This window comes from Neovison vison, chromosome 3 (assembly GCF_020171115.1).
Source record: "Neovison vison isolate M4711 chromosome 3, ASM_NN_V1, whole genome shotgun sequence".
Classification (NCBI taxonomy): Eukaryota; Metazoa; Chordata; class Mammalia; order Carnivora; family Mustelidae; genus Neogale; species Neogale vison.
This window is the reverse complement of record NC_058093.1, coordinates 75,255,915-75,272,672: the sequence shown is the minus strand read 5'-3', so window position 1 is coordinate 75,272,672 and position 16,758 is coordinate 75,255,915. Positions and strand designations below refer to the sequence as shown.

General features: G+C 39.7%; 1 protein-coding gene across 14 annotated transcripts in view; it reads left to right on the top strand.

Annotated features, from left to right (window-relative positions):
- Nucleotides 1-7,533, top strand: part of ZNF385B (zinc finger protein 385B) — a 401,761-nt gene extending 394,228 nt beyond the window's left edge. For all 14 annotated transcript variants that reach the window (XM_044242447.1, XM_044242448.1, XM_044242452.1 and 11 more), the window contains 4 exons: nt 2,648-2,893; nt 3,752-3,930; nt 4,498-4,599; nt 6,056-7,533. In XM_044242447.1, coding sequence (XP_044098382.1) covers nt 2,648-2,893; nt 3,752-3,930; nt 4,498-4,599; nt 6,056-6,274 — 746 coding nt within the window. In that variant the 3' untranslated portion in view covers nt 6,275-7,533. The remainder of the gene's footprint in view (nt 1-2,647; nt 2,894-3,751; nt 3,931-4,497; nt 4,600-6,055) is intronic.
- Nucleotides 7,534-16,758: the final 9,225 nt, after the last annotated feature.

The following is a 16,758-nucleotide window of genomic DNA, read 5'->3' as shown; positions in this document are numbered from 1 at the left end:
TCACTTCCTACTCCTCACCTCCTCCTATGCTTCTCTAAAGCTGACCTTCAAAAACCTGGCCAAAATATAACTTCATTTATGAAGAATGTCTCTTTTTTCCTAACCAGAATTAATTATTTCCTCCTCCATGCTCCCATGCCTCTTACCAGTTTCTGTCATAAATTAGAGATCTCTGAATTGACTATCTCATGTTCCGTGCTATACTTCTATTTTCTTAGTCTATACCCACTTTATTCACTATTCTCTTCCGTGTCTAGCACATTGTCAGCATCTTGCATCTTGTTAATTTCCATTTGTTAATAAATGACCTCTTTTGAAAAGAAGATATGGAAAGGAAATGTTTAATTTTTCTTAAAGAAACAAGAATAGAGAGAAAAAGATAATTCTGTCCATCTTCTCTGAATCAGATGATTATTGAATAGGCTAGATATTTTCATTTAAGGCAAATATGCTTTAAAACTAAAGAAAGCAACAGCATTACCACATCTGCAGTGACTACTGTATGCCTTTTATAATGTTAATGCCATATGAAGTCCACCCTTTGTACAGGAAGATGAACATACTACCCAGTGAACAGTTAGAGAAAACATCATGCTCATTTATGCCACCTACTAATCTGCAGGGCATTATTCAATTTTGAGGAGCCTGAGTTTTCTTATCTTTAAGATGGGAATAATTATTTTCAATCTTACCTATTTCACAAGTTTGTTTTGAGAGATAATAAGATAATGTAAGTGATTGCACTTTGTAAATTGTTAACATTCTATATAAATATAAGAGGATATGAGGGAGATCAATATGAGACAATAAAATAAATACGAACAAGAGAGAGAATGAGTAAAGGACTAAAACAGGTCAGATTCTTTAGGTGAAATTTATTTGAAACATCTTACGAAACGCCTGAAGCAAAGATTTTGCTATGCAATAACTTGAGTTCCATCACAAAAAAACTAAGTAATTCCATAGGGGCAAATGTTAAGATTACTGAATTATTTCACTGCTCTGTGAGTTCTGTAATACTGTAAAATCACTGTGAAGGATCCTTATAGATGAGAGAGTTCCAAGCCTTAAACAATCTTCAATCTAATTTACTTACTGTTACCATTTAGGAAGACTGATTTTATTTCCTTCTCTCATACTACGAAGGTCAGTTTAGTAAAAGTCTAAGATCTTTTCCATCATACTTCATGGCATCCTGAAGTTTTAATAAACTTGCTGAAAAGGAATGTACATTGTGAGACCCAGGGATAAAAAAGGAACCTGAGCATTTACTTATTCCAAACACATCCAGATCTGGAATTCATCTATAGAATCCCTGCTAGTCTTGACCTGGATGTATCCAGTGCAGGAAAAGGAATGGAAATCAACTGCTGATCCTGAAATCAAACTGGTAGAAATATGATCTCCCATTATTTTTGATGCATATCAAACCTTTGGCTTTGCCCCATCTGCAGAAAAGACACACACTATTGTGTTGCTGTTCCCCTACTCTTTCTGTCTTGGTGATCCAGGCCCATGGTACACAGATCTAAATTAGCTAGGACAATTAACAAATACGTTTTCAGTTTTAATTTCCTTCCCCTCTTAATAAGAGTTTATCAACACATCAATAGACATTTTCTGAGAGCACCAGCTCTACTCAACTTAAATGTGTGATGGAGTGGGCTGTTGCCTAGGAAGTTCCAGTTTCTTTCCCAAAGGACCACTGAACAGAACCTGTCTTGAATAGCAAATGGACCCTGAAGAGAGAAATTCTGTTAAAGTCACTCTGAGCCTTCTTATAGCTTGCAACATGGGCCTTGAGAATTAGAAGCATTTAGGAGCTACATGATCAAAATGCCAAGATGTCTATAAATGATTTGGCTAATCTTCATATTGTACTTATGGTTAATGTCATTACTTAAAACTTAAAATTTTAGGGGCGCCTGGCTGGTTCAACTGGTAGAGCATGTGATTCTTGATCTCAGGGTTGTGAGTTTGAGACCCATGTTGGGGGTAGAGTTTATCAAAAAACAAAACAAAATTTAAAAACACCTTAGAATTTAGACTGGCAGGCATAAATATAATGAATGAAGTCTTTGCGTCTTGTATTTCAAATACATTGCTTTGCCATTCAAAGAGCAGCAAAAGCTTAACTAACCATAACCAGAATTAACCATGTTTCTTCCTTCACCTCTATCCCTAAACCCCAAAGTTAAAATGCTAACTTAGTATAAAAATTGAATTTTAACTTTATATTCATGTCATAATGAAAGCATGAATAGTCAAATGAAACTACCATTGATGAATGACTTACTTCACATTACCAACATATCATGTACTCGTATTGGAAAGAAGTTAGTTTTCCTCTACATTAAAAACTTCCCTGGAGCATAATTTACAACTCAAGGATCTCAGAAAATTACCTGCTACCAGTGGGAGGAAAAAAAGTCATTTTTCATAAGTCATCATAATCTTGGGGTGAGGTGACATTGGAAACTGATGGCATGGAGTTCTTTTTCAATCAAGTTCAATGAACTAAAATCTGTGCTGGAGATTAAAACTATATGCGGAAATCCATTTTCTATCGTTAATTCCTCTATGTCAATTTTCCATGTGTTGATACGATATATGAAGCTTCAATATAATCTCTCTGCATCTCTCTTAGAAGACAAAGGGAAGCTAAAAGTCAACAGTTGCAGTCAGCCATCAGGCTCTGAAGGGGGCTCCTATCTCCTCAAATCTGGCACAGCACCCTTGCCACCTGGAGCAGCCACTTCTCCCTCGAAGAGCACAAATGGAGCTCCTGGTACTGTTTCTGAATCAGAAGAAGAAAAAGCCAAAAAACTACTGTATTGTTCACTATGCAAAGTGGCTGTGAACTCCCTGTCACAGCTAGAGGCACACAACACAGGTTAGCAGCTATCACTTGAATTTAAATAGTGTTTATAACAAAATCCAACTTTTCCCAGCAGAATACCATATCTTTTGTTGTTCAAACGTTAGGTTTGTTCATTGTCTTCTCTGCTTTTTTGATTCAAAGGAGTGATTTTAAGAAAAGTATGATACAATAATTTTGGAAGCAGCAAGGCAAAAGTTTAAAGCAAATTGGAGATAAAACTTGCTCTGTTCTTGATTTTCTCAAAAGCATCGAATATTTCCCAAAACTCATTACGATGAAGTGACAGAGATGAAGACAAATATCCATGCACAATATTCACTGCATCACACTTAGAAGAAAAGGGAAACAATTTAAAAGTCCCTCAGTAGGGTAATGTCGAATACATTATAGTAATCCAACAGAGAGAATATATTACTCAGTCATTAAAGTGTAATTATTTTAAAAAGTATATGATTTGCTGTGAAATTTTCAGCATATATAACTAGTATGATCCCAATTTTGAAAATATGTATATTTTTAGTATATAGACAAAATAAAACCTGAAAAAAATAAAATGATAACCATGGTTATCTCTGAGTGGTGAAAATACAGGGTAATCTTTATTTTTTTATGCTTCTCTATATTTTACATATTTTTTCATAATATACTCATGTTTCCCCCTTTTTACACAAAAATGTGTTCAATAATCAGCCTGATTGTTTATAATAAATAAAAAGTGTTTATAATCAGCAGTAAAATGATTTTTTTAAAGCAATGAGAAATTCAGCCTGAAGATAAGCTTCTCAAGGATAAGAAAACACAGAGCTATACATATATTCTATTCGGTTCTTAAATAGCTATTTACTTATTATATGTCTCTTGCTGCCTTAGGTTCTAAACACAAGACCATGGTTGAAGCTCGTAACGGGGCTGGTCCAATTAAGTCCTATCCTAGACCTGGATCAAGGTTAAAGATGCAGAATGGCAGTAAGGGCTCAGGACTTCAGAACAAGACATTTCATTGTGAGATCTGTGATGTTCATGTTAATTCAGAAATTCAACTCAAGCAGGTAATGTATCTTGAATTAGTATTCACTGTTGTTTGGGTCACCACTGGCTTGTGTAACTAATCTATATAATGGTTCCCACTATGCTGACAGATAAATTTACTAATCTTTCTACGATGTATACAATATATGATGTGCAGGTGCTATGGAAGAAAAAGTTAGTACCAAATACTTGTGCATCTTTATTATACGTCAGATCTGGGCTAGGTGAGCACAGCATTCAACCTGGAGTTTGTAGTCAGTCGAGCAGGAACTTCTGGAAGACAAGATGTTCAGCCCGTCTTTCAAAGACCAAAATCTGGTTGGGGAGACAGACTCATCAGTCACGATGGTAAAAACGGGCCAAACAGGGTAAGTACTCCAGAGAGAGGAGAGGAAGAGAAGCATTACACCTGAGTGGGAAGCAGGTCTGAATGCTGAGAGCAAGGTGGTCATACCCTCATCACCTTGGACCTGAGGACCCAGAACTGGGAATGGAGCAACCCACTACCTCTATTTAGGAAATACATTTTACATGGAATAAAGTAAAGCTCACATTTAGATTCAGCTAATGCATCCAACCTTTTTCAGCACATTTCTAGCCGAAGGCATAAGGATCGAGTTGCAGGGAAACCACTGAAGCCGAAATACAGCCCTTACAACAAACTCCAGCGGAGCCCAAGCATTTTAGCAGTAAGTTCACCTCACCTGCTCACCTGTTTTGTGGGTCCACCTTAAGGACTGTGGGTTAGGAGGGCCTGGGGACTAACTGGCCCTGAAAGGTTTTGAATTTCAATAGCCCTCACAGACAGAAGCTTAGAAGGAACGGCTTAGTAGTCCCTGCTATAGGTCACCTTGAAGCAAGCTGCTTTAGAGAAGAGAAACTGAACCTCTTTAAGAGTTAATACCTCATTCTTTACCAGGACCTTTTCAAAAGACTACCTTCTTTAACATATAAAGAAAAATAAAGGCTCAGGAACAAAGACAAGTAATCCTGAGGAATCCTGGAATATGTTGAACCTGGGAAGAGGGCTTGCCTTCCTAAAACAAAACTCCATCCATTTAATACCCTTCCTTCTAGAGACGCTCCCTCTCCTTCCTCCTCCATTCCCCTTTCACCCCCCTTCTCCGGAAAGTAAAGTGGGTGTTTGTATTACTGTCTCTTAACCTGTCTAGCAGGCACGCTGGTATTCAGCCTGTCCTACCTGCTCTCAGATTGTGCTGTTTTCAGTTTCTTTGCAAAAATACCCAGGGGCGCCAGCAATAGATGTCATGTAAATACCCAGATGGATGGATTTCATAATCTCCCTGGGATTTAGTCCAGTCTGGCATTCCATTTGAGGTTGAAGTGGGATTGGCCAGCTGGAGGCGATGCTCCCAGCTTCTGCAAAGCCTCCATCTGATGCTGCAAGCAGGTGTTACCTGCATTAAGCAAATCCAATGTGCAAAGCGTCTCCTGATTGCAGAAGAGAGAAATTAGGGATTGATTTCTTCACAGGAAGATTCCACCTTGGGATTCCTTTAAAAGGAGAACACTTCTAGCACACTTAACGATCATTCCCAACGACAGAAACTTGAGTTAGCTGCAGTTTTTCAGGGAATACTCTAAGTGGCCAGAGAGACAGGAGCGCACTTTGTTTTCATGCCGCTTACCAGGGCCCTAACGTCCCGAACCCCAGTTTCCTCACCCAGCGCAGCTCTTCAGAGAGAAGGTGGAGGTCAGGCATCCCCCTCCCCCCGCCCCGAAAACCTCTCCCTACGCTGCACTGTGGGTTAGGAGTAGTCAGAATTGTAAATTGAGCTCCAGTATCTAAGCAGGAAACCTTCAGGTACGTTTGCTTTTTCTTTGTGAGAAGAAGCGGCACAAAATAGCTTTAGTATCTACTCAGAGAGGCTCCGCCCCTGCCCCCTGCCGCGTCCTAGTTCCCCAGGGGCAAAGACCCCCAGAAAAAGAGTTGAGACGGAAACAAATCAAAGCAAAGGTATGCCACGAGCCTCTGAGAACCAGCTCAGTGAAAATAATTTCTTGACTTCGGAGAGGCACGATCTTTGAAAAGCTGACTTCTGAGCGCGCGTGTCGCGAAAAGCCGTCCGCGGTGCTTACTCAAAACCCTCTCCCCACCCCGCCCCGGTTCTCTCCCTCCGTCAGGCAAAACTCGCATTCCAGAAAGACATGATGAAGCCTTTGGCCCCGGCCTTCCTGTCCTCGCCCCTGGCGGCGGCGGCGGCGGTGTCGTCGGCGCTGTCGCTGCCGCCCCGGCCGTCGACGTCGCTCTTCCAGGCGCCAGCCATCGCCCCCGCGCTGCTGCGGCCCGGCCACGGGCCCATCCGCGCCACGCCCGCCTCCATCCTCTTCGCGCCCTACTGACGGCCGGCGCCCCGGGCCGCCGCCGGAGCAAGGCCCCGCGGGGTGCGGTGGCGGGAGCCTTCGGTGTTGCGGCCCCACCACCTGCCCCGGCCACCGAAGGCGGCGCACCACCCCAGCCCCGACTCCAAAGACTAGCAGCTCACTAGGCTCAAGAGTGCTTTTAGGGACCGCTCCCACCGTTAGGGACCCGAGCAGCCCAGGCTTTACCCCCGCCCCTCCCCCACTCGATCTGTGTCTGAGATAATTGGTTTCTTGCAAATGTATCGGTCAGAAAACAAAACAAAACAATGTATCTATATGCCATTCGCGGACTCCTTTTCCATGGGTGTGATCTGGCTTAGAAACGATAAGGAATATTTTCCTGACAGACTTGAAAACTAGGGTCTTCCTCACACGTCTGTAAATAACTCTGGAATCCAACGGGGCACATTCTAGTGTGGAACAAAACTAGATGACCACAAGTGCTCACTTGTGGATACCATCTTACCAACGGATCACAACGTGTTCTTTTCTGGTGTACTATTGTCGACAGGGATTGTGTACTGTTTTAGACCCAAGTACTGTTGTATCCTGTGTAGTACTAGTTCTGTATCTTCTGTCTGAATTCAACATTTTTAGTTGCTGTGTCAATGTTAGGAAGCAAAGTAGCTTTCAATTTTCTCTTTAAGAGAACAAATTATAAAGTAATGTATTTTCCTTATTTCACGTTTTATTTGGTGATATTTAAAAGAACTAGAAAGCCATATAACATAGCTATAATTACTACCTGTTTGCTACTTTTGTTTAACTTATTTTGTAGCTTCCTCACTAGTTTGAGTTGCTAAGCAAATGTATACAACCAGAAAAAAAGAGCTCCCTCGGCTGCACATTTTTGCACCTCTTGTGCGTATTCTGCAAGGAGACAATGAATCCATGTATTTCTACATTATTATCTTCTTCATTTTTAACCTGTTTTCATTTGTAATGATGCTACATAATTTTGTGGCTCCCTAATGCAATAATGTACAGAAGATTAAAAAAAATTTATAACTGAACAATTTGTCTTTCTGTTCACCGAATATGTTGCAGGTCATGCTCCCGTGCCCCCCTTTCTAAACTGGTATCAACAAGACTGGAATGTTTGTGGTATCAGGGGCAAGAGATATCATAAAACAAAACAGAGTGAACTCTTAGAGCATCTATATCTGCAATCTGTAAATGGTAAAACGTCTGTGTATTTTTTTAAATGTACCTTTTCAATAAAAGTACAAAAAGCAAAACTCTGTTTGTGTTTTCAAAGTTATTTTCTCCTGAGACACCTTCAATTTGAAATCATCTGATGAACGATTTTCAGTAGGCGAAGAGATTGCTCCTTACATATTTAGCATTTTTAGCCCTTATTTGAAGCATTTTCATTTGTCATGTTTATTCATTACTGTTCACAGCATCTGCGTGAGGCAAGACTTTACTGCTCTTTTCCCTCTGAATCCTTAAGAACTCACTTTGTGAGTGTAGCCCTAAGTCACAGTAGTAACCTAATAAAAATCTGTGACTCTTGATTTTTTTTTTTTAATTTGCTGTAAGTCTTCTAAATCCCTAGCCCATCTTTCTTTTGTGTCTGAGGCATTAATGATCTTCTATCCCACTCCTCCCCCATCACCTTCTCTAGTCAGCCCACCCTTTTTTTCTTCCACTTCATTCTCTTTTTAAGGGTAAAGATCAATACATCACTATTTGTTCTGGTTCTCTACTTAATGAACTCCTTCAAAACTTAATGGCTTAAAATAACTACCATCTTATTCTATCATGATTTCAGGGGTCAAGAATTCCAACCAGGCTTGGCTGGGCTCTTCTATTGGAGGAGGCATCAACACAAAGTCCCTTGGCAATACTTGGGGAGTGGCCGTGTCTGGAGGCCCAAGATGGCTTCACTCACATGTGTGCCTGGATGGAGATGGTAGCTGGAAGGCCGAACTCCACACATGGCCTGCCCAGCTACATGGTCTTATGCAATGACACAGTAACTCAGGGCTCCCAGAGAGAGTGCATTTCAAGAGGATTGGGTGGAAGTAAAAAAAAAACTTCTTATAAAATTGTCCCAGCATGTCACTTACACTGCGTTCCACTGATCAGCAAGTTACGAACGGCAATCCAGATTCGAGGGGAAGGAAAGTATTCACTTTCCAATGTAAAAAAGAGCAAAGAATTTGTGGCCATCTTTAATCTACCACTCTGTTACAGAACTTGGAGAGGAGTGGTAACAAAGCTATGACAGAGCCCCTTTTCCCCCACCGTAAGCCCACACCATGCTAATTCTTTAAATGAAAAGAATGCAGGAGGGGACCTAAAACCTCATTTCTAAGAAGTTAAGGCCAGTGGATGGCAGTGTAGCTGTGCTCCCTGGCAATAGGCTTCCATTATCAAAGAGGTTATCCAACTATTTGAAAATTGTTGATCTTAATATTTTAGGTATATAATCAGGTCAGGGTTAGAGTCTATTAAAATTCCAGTTTGATATTCAGAATTTGTTTGCTTGTTTTAATATGAGTCATTCCAACTCTATACTAGTAGCACTAAACCTTGGTTGAACCTTCGGACATGGCTTAGAAATACCACGCTCCGAAAGAAACGTGTTTCCATGTAATACTTTGGAGAAGTTTTTTAATTATTATTATGAACTCCAACGGTGATTATATTTCATTTCTCTTGTATATCCTCTGTCTCATTAATGTTCACTGCCATCCTCAAAAATTTTTAAATGTCAGTATTTAAACAGACCCAGAAATCTGCTGATTAGATTTATAGTTTAAGATTTTGAAAAATCACCTCAGGGAAGAAGTACAAAGGAATAGCAATTAATTAAAATGCATGCCTCCAAAAGTAGCCAAAAAGTAGGGTAATGATATATACAACACTATCAAACAGATAAAGCTTGTGCACCCTCATTCTGAAGTAGCACGGTGGGTCAGTCCTAAGCAGATGTGTGTATTTGAACTAATAGCTCTTCGTGTGCCATTTTTAGTGAGGAAAGGCTACCGCTCTACTTCTCCACTTATTGGGAAAGTTAAAAATGTGCTGTTTACTCTGACACAGTCCAGCTCTGGTCTCTGTAGAGTATGAAAATAGATCTGAGATAGGATTGCCAGATAAAATATAAAACACCTAAACAAATTTGAATTTCCGGTCAACAGTGAATAATTTTTTAATAGAATATTTTAATAATTTTAGTAAGATATTTCACATGGTTTAAGTATGTCCCAGAAATAAGTATGCAATATTTGGGATGTACTTACACTAAATATTTGTTGTTTATCTGAAATTCACATTTAAGCCTGTATTTTTACTTGCTACATCAGGTAACCCTTGTCTCAGGAGCATTCCTCTTCATCTCAAGTACCATAATTCTTCAGGAAAGAAGTGGCCTCTTGGGTATTCACAACTAAATAACGAGATTTTAAAGGCACATTGTTAGAAGTGCTCACAAATAGTCAGAGGAGGAAACTTGTGGTAAATAAAAGTCAATGATATATTGACTTTGGATAGGACCAGGCATGGGAAAAATGTAGTTCCAGGTGCCTCTTACTGACAGCCACACTGAAAACTGCTTAAAACTAAAATATTGTAGGCACCTGGGTGGCTCAGTTGATTAAGCTACTGCCTTCGGCTCAGGTCATGATCCCGGAATCCTGGGGTCAAGTCCTGCATCAGGCTCCTGGCTCCGCAGGGAGTCTGCTTCTCCCTCTGACCTTCTCTCCTCTCGTGTTCTCTTTCACTGTATCTCAAATAAATAAATAAAATCATTAAAAAAAATCTAAACCATTCTAAAAGCAAAAAACAGAATTTTCATTTGTATTATGCACCAAACATACTACCCCGGGTTTGCTCCATCTCTGCCCTAAGAGAATTCCTATATTCTGGAGCAGAAATGGTTATATTTCTATAGAATTTTTCTCTCAGAAAGTGCTTTCAGGAGAACTACACTACAGTGAATATAACTGCAAAAGGGAACCATGGAAATTCTCCCTGGAAAAAACAGCTAAGGAGACAGAGCTGATAGAGCATCAGGGGGACCTCCTGTTGTGCTAACACTCGCTCAGGAATCGAAAGTGACTCACTGAGGAAGTTGAGTTTAGGGATGTTTTGAGAAATGGGCCCCCACTGCCCGGGGTGTGATTAGAGAGAAGGATGATGGCAGGAGAGGAGAGGTGACCAGGAACCCTTTGACGGAGAAAGTCAGCATCAAGATGTACACCCTCGATAAGGATGAGCATCTTCTAGTAACAGGCAGAAGTACTTCATTTCACCTCTGTAGGCTTGGTGGGTGGATTCTGGCCTCTCTTCAGTGTTCCTTCCACAAGATCCTGATTTTGTTAATATGATGGCCCTCAGTTACCCTGAGTTGACATGGCCTCTTTGGGAAAATACCAGTTGATACCTTGGTGGGCTGAGGTAGAGCTGGGTAGTATAAGAGCAAATTCCACCGGGGATGCTCATCTCTGCCTCCTTCCTTTCTCCAAGTAATTAGCTCCATGGAGGAATTCATCAGGGACCTGATGCCGGCTCTCAGCAGCAATGGGGTATGACTGTAGGGAATTGCCCTGATTTCTTTGGCCAAAATTTCTAAAGCAAGGGTGACAATACAATGTATCCTGCTACTCACTAAGTGCTCAAGTTATATCAGCCTCTGGTTGTTAGACCCCTTTCTGGATAAAGTAACAATATCTTCATGCCATATTCATTTTAAGTAGTCACTTATCTACAGATAATTAGACAAGCTAGTCCTTAAATACCTCCTTTTCATTTCTATTAGAGTGAAAAAGTAAAATTAGGATGGAAGATAATTTAATAAGAACAATACACCATTTGGAGTGCCTGGGTGGCTCAGTTGGTTAAGCAGCTGCCTTCAGCTCAGGTCATGATCCCAGCGTCCTGGGATTGAGCTCCATGGCAGGCTCTCTGCTCAGCAGGACATCTCCTCTCTCTCTTCTGCCTGCTTGCACACTCTCTCTCTGTCTAATAATTTTTTTTAAATCTTAAAAAAAAGAACAATACACAATTTATATTCAAGAGACATGAATTCAAGTCCTATCATCAGTTTCTTAGTTCTATGGTTTTTATGTCTGAAAATGATTTCATGTCATTTTCCCAGAGCCCCAGTTTCTCACACATGTAAAATAGATACCATGGTCCCCAACTCACAGGGTGGTTCTGAGAAGGGAATAAAACAAAACATGTAAAATGTCACCACAAATCATAGCTTACTATGCAAATTTTCATCTGTAGACAAATGAAATTTTTTTTCATTTTTCATTTTTAAATTTTAAGTAAATTCTCTCAAATTAGCCAATTTTGAGTCTTTTGCATTAATCTAGACTCAGAAAAATACATCTGTAATGGGAAAGAAACAGTAAATTCATTAGTTGTAAGCTTATGTTCCTACCCATAAGGATATAATTCAAATAAAAGTAATACCAAAATAACAGAATCAAAGTAAATGCAAAGTGTTTGCTTATCACAAATATGGGTGAAACTTATGTCTTATATTTCATATAAGAAAAATAGAGTTTCAAGTTGTAAAAAATAAAAAACTTCCTTATGTTGCAAAAAATTACTATTACCATTCTAAAAAATTTAAAAAAAAATCTTTCTGATGTGAAGAACTAAAAATCACTATTAATGGGATTAAACATAGAAGAAAAACTAAGAAAAATATTTATAATCCACATGAGATATGTATCCTTATTAAACAGAGAACTCATAAAATGGGATGAGGGAACTCTTCCAGAAAAAAAAGACAAAAAAATCCAATAGGAAAATCAGCCAAAAGGCAATTCAGAAAAAAAAAAAAAAAAAAGTATACAAATGCTTAATGTGAAAAGGCGTTTGTTAACACTCACTACAAATGAAATCAACATTTTAAAAATCTAGAATGTTGACTAAATATATATAAAATTTCTAGACCTTGTATCAGTGAGAGTGGGAAAATGGACACATTCAGACATTGTTGGTAGTAAGAAAAATTGCTTCAATTTTTTTGTGGAAGGATGGTTGGTCAATATGTGCCATTATGTCAATTACATATAACATTTGGCCCAGGAATACTATGTTCAAGACTTTATCCCAAGATACTATTCCTCTAAATGTAAAAGGATTTATACACTAATATGTTTCAAAATAATGAAAAAATATTCATCCATAGGGAATGAGTAAATAAATTATGGAATCCATATGTGGTAGGAAATAGCACAACCATTTAAAATGATGACATGGATGGGGTACCTGGGTGGCTCAGTGGGTTAAGCCTCTGCCTTCGGCTCAGGTCATGATCTCAGGGTTCTGGGATGGAGCCCCACATTGGACTCTCTGCTCAGCGGGGATCCTGCTTCCCCTTCTCTCTCTGCCTGCCTCTCTGCTTACTTACGATCTGTCTGTCAAATAAATAAATAAAATCTTTAAAAAATAATAAATAAAATGATGACATGGGGCATCTGGATGGCTCAGTCACTTAAGCATCTAACTCTTGATTTCAGCTCAGGTCTTGATCTCAGGGTCATGAATTCAGGTCTTGTGTTGGGTTCCACAGTGGGCATGGAGTCTACTTAAAAAAATTAAAATGATGACATAATTCTGTCATTACTGACATGAAGAGATGTCCATGATATGCGTCCGAGTGGGAGAAATAAAGGGTTACAGAACAACATATTAAATATGAACACACTCATTATTAAGTTTCAAAACTATACCTGTATGTTGGCATACATACATGGAGAGATGTCTGATAAATGTGGTTATCCAGACTGATGGAAGTTACTTCTGAGTCGTAGATTTCCATATGGCTCTACATTTTGTTTTTAATTTTTGGTAGAATTTGAATTTCTATAAAGAACACATGTTGCTGTTTCAGAATCATGTAACTATAATCAGTTGTCCCATTATAAGTAAACCAATGACCTCCACCACACAATGACACACAATTTCACAAGAATCCAAGAAATTATAACTGAAAAATAAATGGGGAATAAATGACAAATAAGAATAGTTAATTATAAAAACAAAAGCAAGAAAAGAGCTTTAGTGTTATTTCAGACTTTCTTCCTGCCTTGAGAAAAACTTTTTTTCTGGCATGTTGAATACTGCAATTAGATTACTTGGAAAAAAGAAATACTCAATCACTTAACTAATGTAAATAGCCTCTTTTTTCTTAAAGATTTTATTTATTTATTTGAGAGAGAAAGAAATGGAGCGGTATAGGAGGAGGGAGTGGGACAAGCAGACTCCACGCAGAGCCCAGCATGAGCCCTTGAGATGGGCTGATTTCATGATCCTGAGGTCACGACCTGAGCTGAAACCAAGAGTAGGACACTTAGCCCAGAGAGCCACCGAGGTGTCCCAGTGAATAGTATCTTGAGGTTTATGATTCTCAATGCCTGTCACATAGATTCTTACCACCTCTCTTCCATGTGCTGGGCTCTTCTGTTGTTGCTCAACCAATTCTTTGGGAAATGTATGACCAGTGCATAGGTTCACATAGGCTCATTTGTTTTTTGACTGTGAAAGACGGTGCCTATTTATTTCAAGTAATGACTTTCTTATAAGATCCAAATACATTCATCTCTCACTGCTGATTGGAATTGCATTTTTACTATAGCATAAGTATTGCCTATATATAGCATATAGAGTTTGGTGACGAGGGCACCAACTGAAAGAAAAGGCAGGCTTCCTTTTTTCCTCCATCAGAGAACCACCATCCCAGGCATATTTATCTGATGTTTTCTTCTCTGCAGTGTAGGCAGTAGGGAAGAACTGCATGTGAAAAGAACACATACTATATAAGTAGGAATAGCTGGGAAAATTTCCTTGAAGAGTCCCTGACAGCATTTAACCTATACAAGGCCCCAAAGTCTCAAATGATAAAGGGACAATGTAAAATGCAGCCTCCCTTTCCTGACAAAGAGTCAGAATACTATCCATACACTCTCCCTAAGAGAATTCATTATTTGGATGCCAATAACTGTTTCACTTTCCAGTAAATATAAACAGGTGGCACATGAGACAATGTTCGCAATAGAAGCTGAGACGATAAATAGGAAAGCCCTGTAGGGAATAAACCCTCTGCACTTTGATTTCTGACTCTCAGAGACAAAGATCAGTAGGCTCCTCCTTGTAGCTTCTGGTAACAGGAGGCTCTCCTGAGATGCAGTATCACTCTAGATAGCTGGGAGTCAAGTTCACATCTTCGTTAAAACAGAAAGCTAGCTTCAACTCTCACGCTTACATTTCACAACATGGGTGAGCCTGTTTTCCATCAATACACTGAGCAGTTAAGCACTGAAATCAGTTTGGAAGTGGAACACTGAGCATGAGTGAAAAAAAGGCCACTGGTCTCCAACCAGAAAGCAAGACTTTTTAATGAGGGGGTTACTTTGCTTTGTCTACAGGCAAAAAACCTTGAACTAACTGATGAGTTTTCACTGAAGTACAAAGTACAATGCAGAATATAGATCCAGAAAGGGTAGTGCGGAGAAGCATCACCTGGGGAGTTTGTTCAAATGTGTATTACTGGGTCCCATCCCCAAAAATTATTATTTAAGAGGATGGGAGTGATGCCCAGAAACTGCATCCTAAACAGGCCCGCCCCTCCCCCACTCTCCCCACCCCTGGGGTCACATGGAGAAGACAGAGAACAGTCTGGCTCATAAAATCGAAGAAATCTTTATTGGCCTCAGGATGCCAATAGACTCCTGGGTCTATCCAGCACCACACATCAAGTCCACATAAAAGCAGTTAACATTCCAAAGACTACCTTGAGTAGACCAAACTCCAGGCTAAAGCTCCAAGGAACTCCATCTCCAAACAACCAAATACTTTGAGGCAAACAGTAAAGATTTTCAAATTCCCTCGAAATCAATCTGCTTTCTTTTTCTCCCCTTGCAAACAAAATCCGACATCTAACTGTTACTTAAAAGCAAAACAAACAAAACCAAAGCAAATCATCTGTAGTATGTGATTCTAGTGATTCGAGACAAATAGAGGAATCAAAATACCTCTAATTTAAGAAGAGAAAGAAGAGATTAGAGGCTCTGGGTGTATTTGAAAGACTTAGACTACCTTTGTAGTAGCCATTCTAGAAAAGTAAGATTACTGAGGTGGCTTGCAATGTGATCTCTAAAATGTACCCATTATTATTATGGACTAGGAAAGCGTGACTTTACACAAACATAGGAGAACATTCCAGAATACCTTTCAAGGAATCTATCTCATGATTCTAAGAAGCCTACTGTGATACTAAAATTTGGACTATAATACCTGACTTATACATCAGGAAATCGTGTCAACATAAGTTCATTTTTCACATGCATGGATCTTAGTCCTTTCAGAACAAAATGTCTCTTGGTTTTATTTAAATCTTTGATAGACGCTTTCTAGAAGTTATTAGTGGATTGTCCTCCCTTCTTAGAGCACGATATACTGGCTATAATCCTTTCTGGATGACACAAGTTCACCACTAAAAGTGTCCCTGGTGACACATAGGTAGAAGACGTCCTACAGTTATGGAAAGAACAATGGGCTAAAAATCAGAATTCCCAAATAACAGGCCCCAGAGCCTACACTTACTGGGCACGTTCCCTTAAGCAAGTTTGAGGCGCAGTATCCTCATCTCTAAAATAGGGGGGATATTACTTGCCTGGCATAAACCAAAATTTACTGTAAGGATCAAGTGAAAACAATTGTAGTAAGTGCTCAGTACATTTTTAGCGGTCATATTATTGGCATGACACCACTGCAGGAACCGCAAATCCGTGAGAAACAGATGAGGAACCGAGACCACAGTAATAAATTCATCCCAGGTGGCCTCCTGCCGACTTCCCTGTTCGGCCTGAGTGCAGCCAATTTCATGTCCTATTCCTGGGAACCATTTGTAGAAACACAGAGCTTGTGAACTACTTACAGAGGTTCCTGCTGAGACATGACATCTGAGTAATATCATTGGAAAGCGCTTTCAGTTTAGTCCCACTTAACAGCCACTTATGGCTGATGTCAGACACTGGAAAGACAGTAAGTGGGTAAGAATGGTTTCTGCCTTCGGGCTGCTTAACATGCTATAAGAAGAAGGGGGCAGGGGAGAGAGGAGGCCACACATAAAACAGTACTTCAATATATAGTGAGAGAAGAAAAAAAGAAATGTATACACACATCTAAATGTATATGTTGTATATAATAAGAGCAAAGGAATGACAACTAGCTCAGAGGAGGTGGGCTGGGGCACAGAGGGAGGAGATGCCCAGGAAAACTACCTGGAGGACAGAATAGCTCAAATGGTAAGAAGAAAGAGCATTCCAGAAGAAGGAACAACATGAGCAGAAGCACCGAAGTATGCGATACAGAGTCTGGAGGAAACTGTGAGCAGGGCCTCGCTCTAAAGATGAGAGGCAGGAAGAGTGAGAGTTGGCTGGGAAGTTACCTGAGGATCAGTGATGGAGAACCTGGCACAGACTACTGGATGA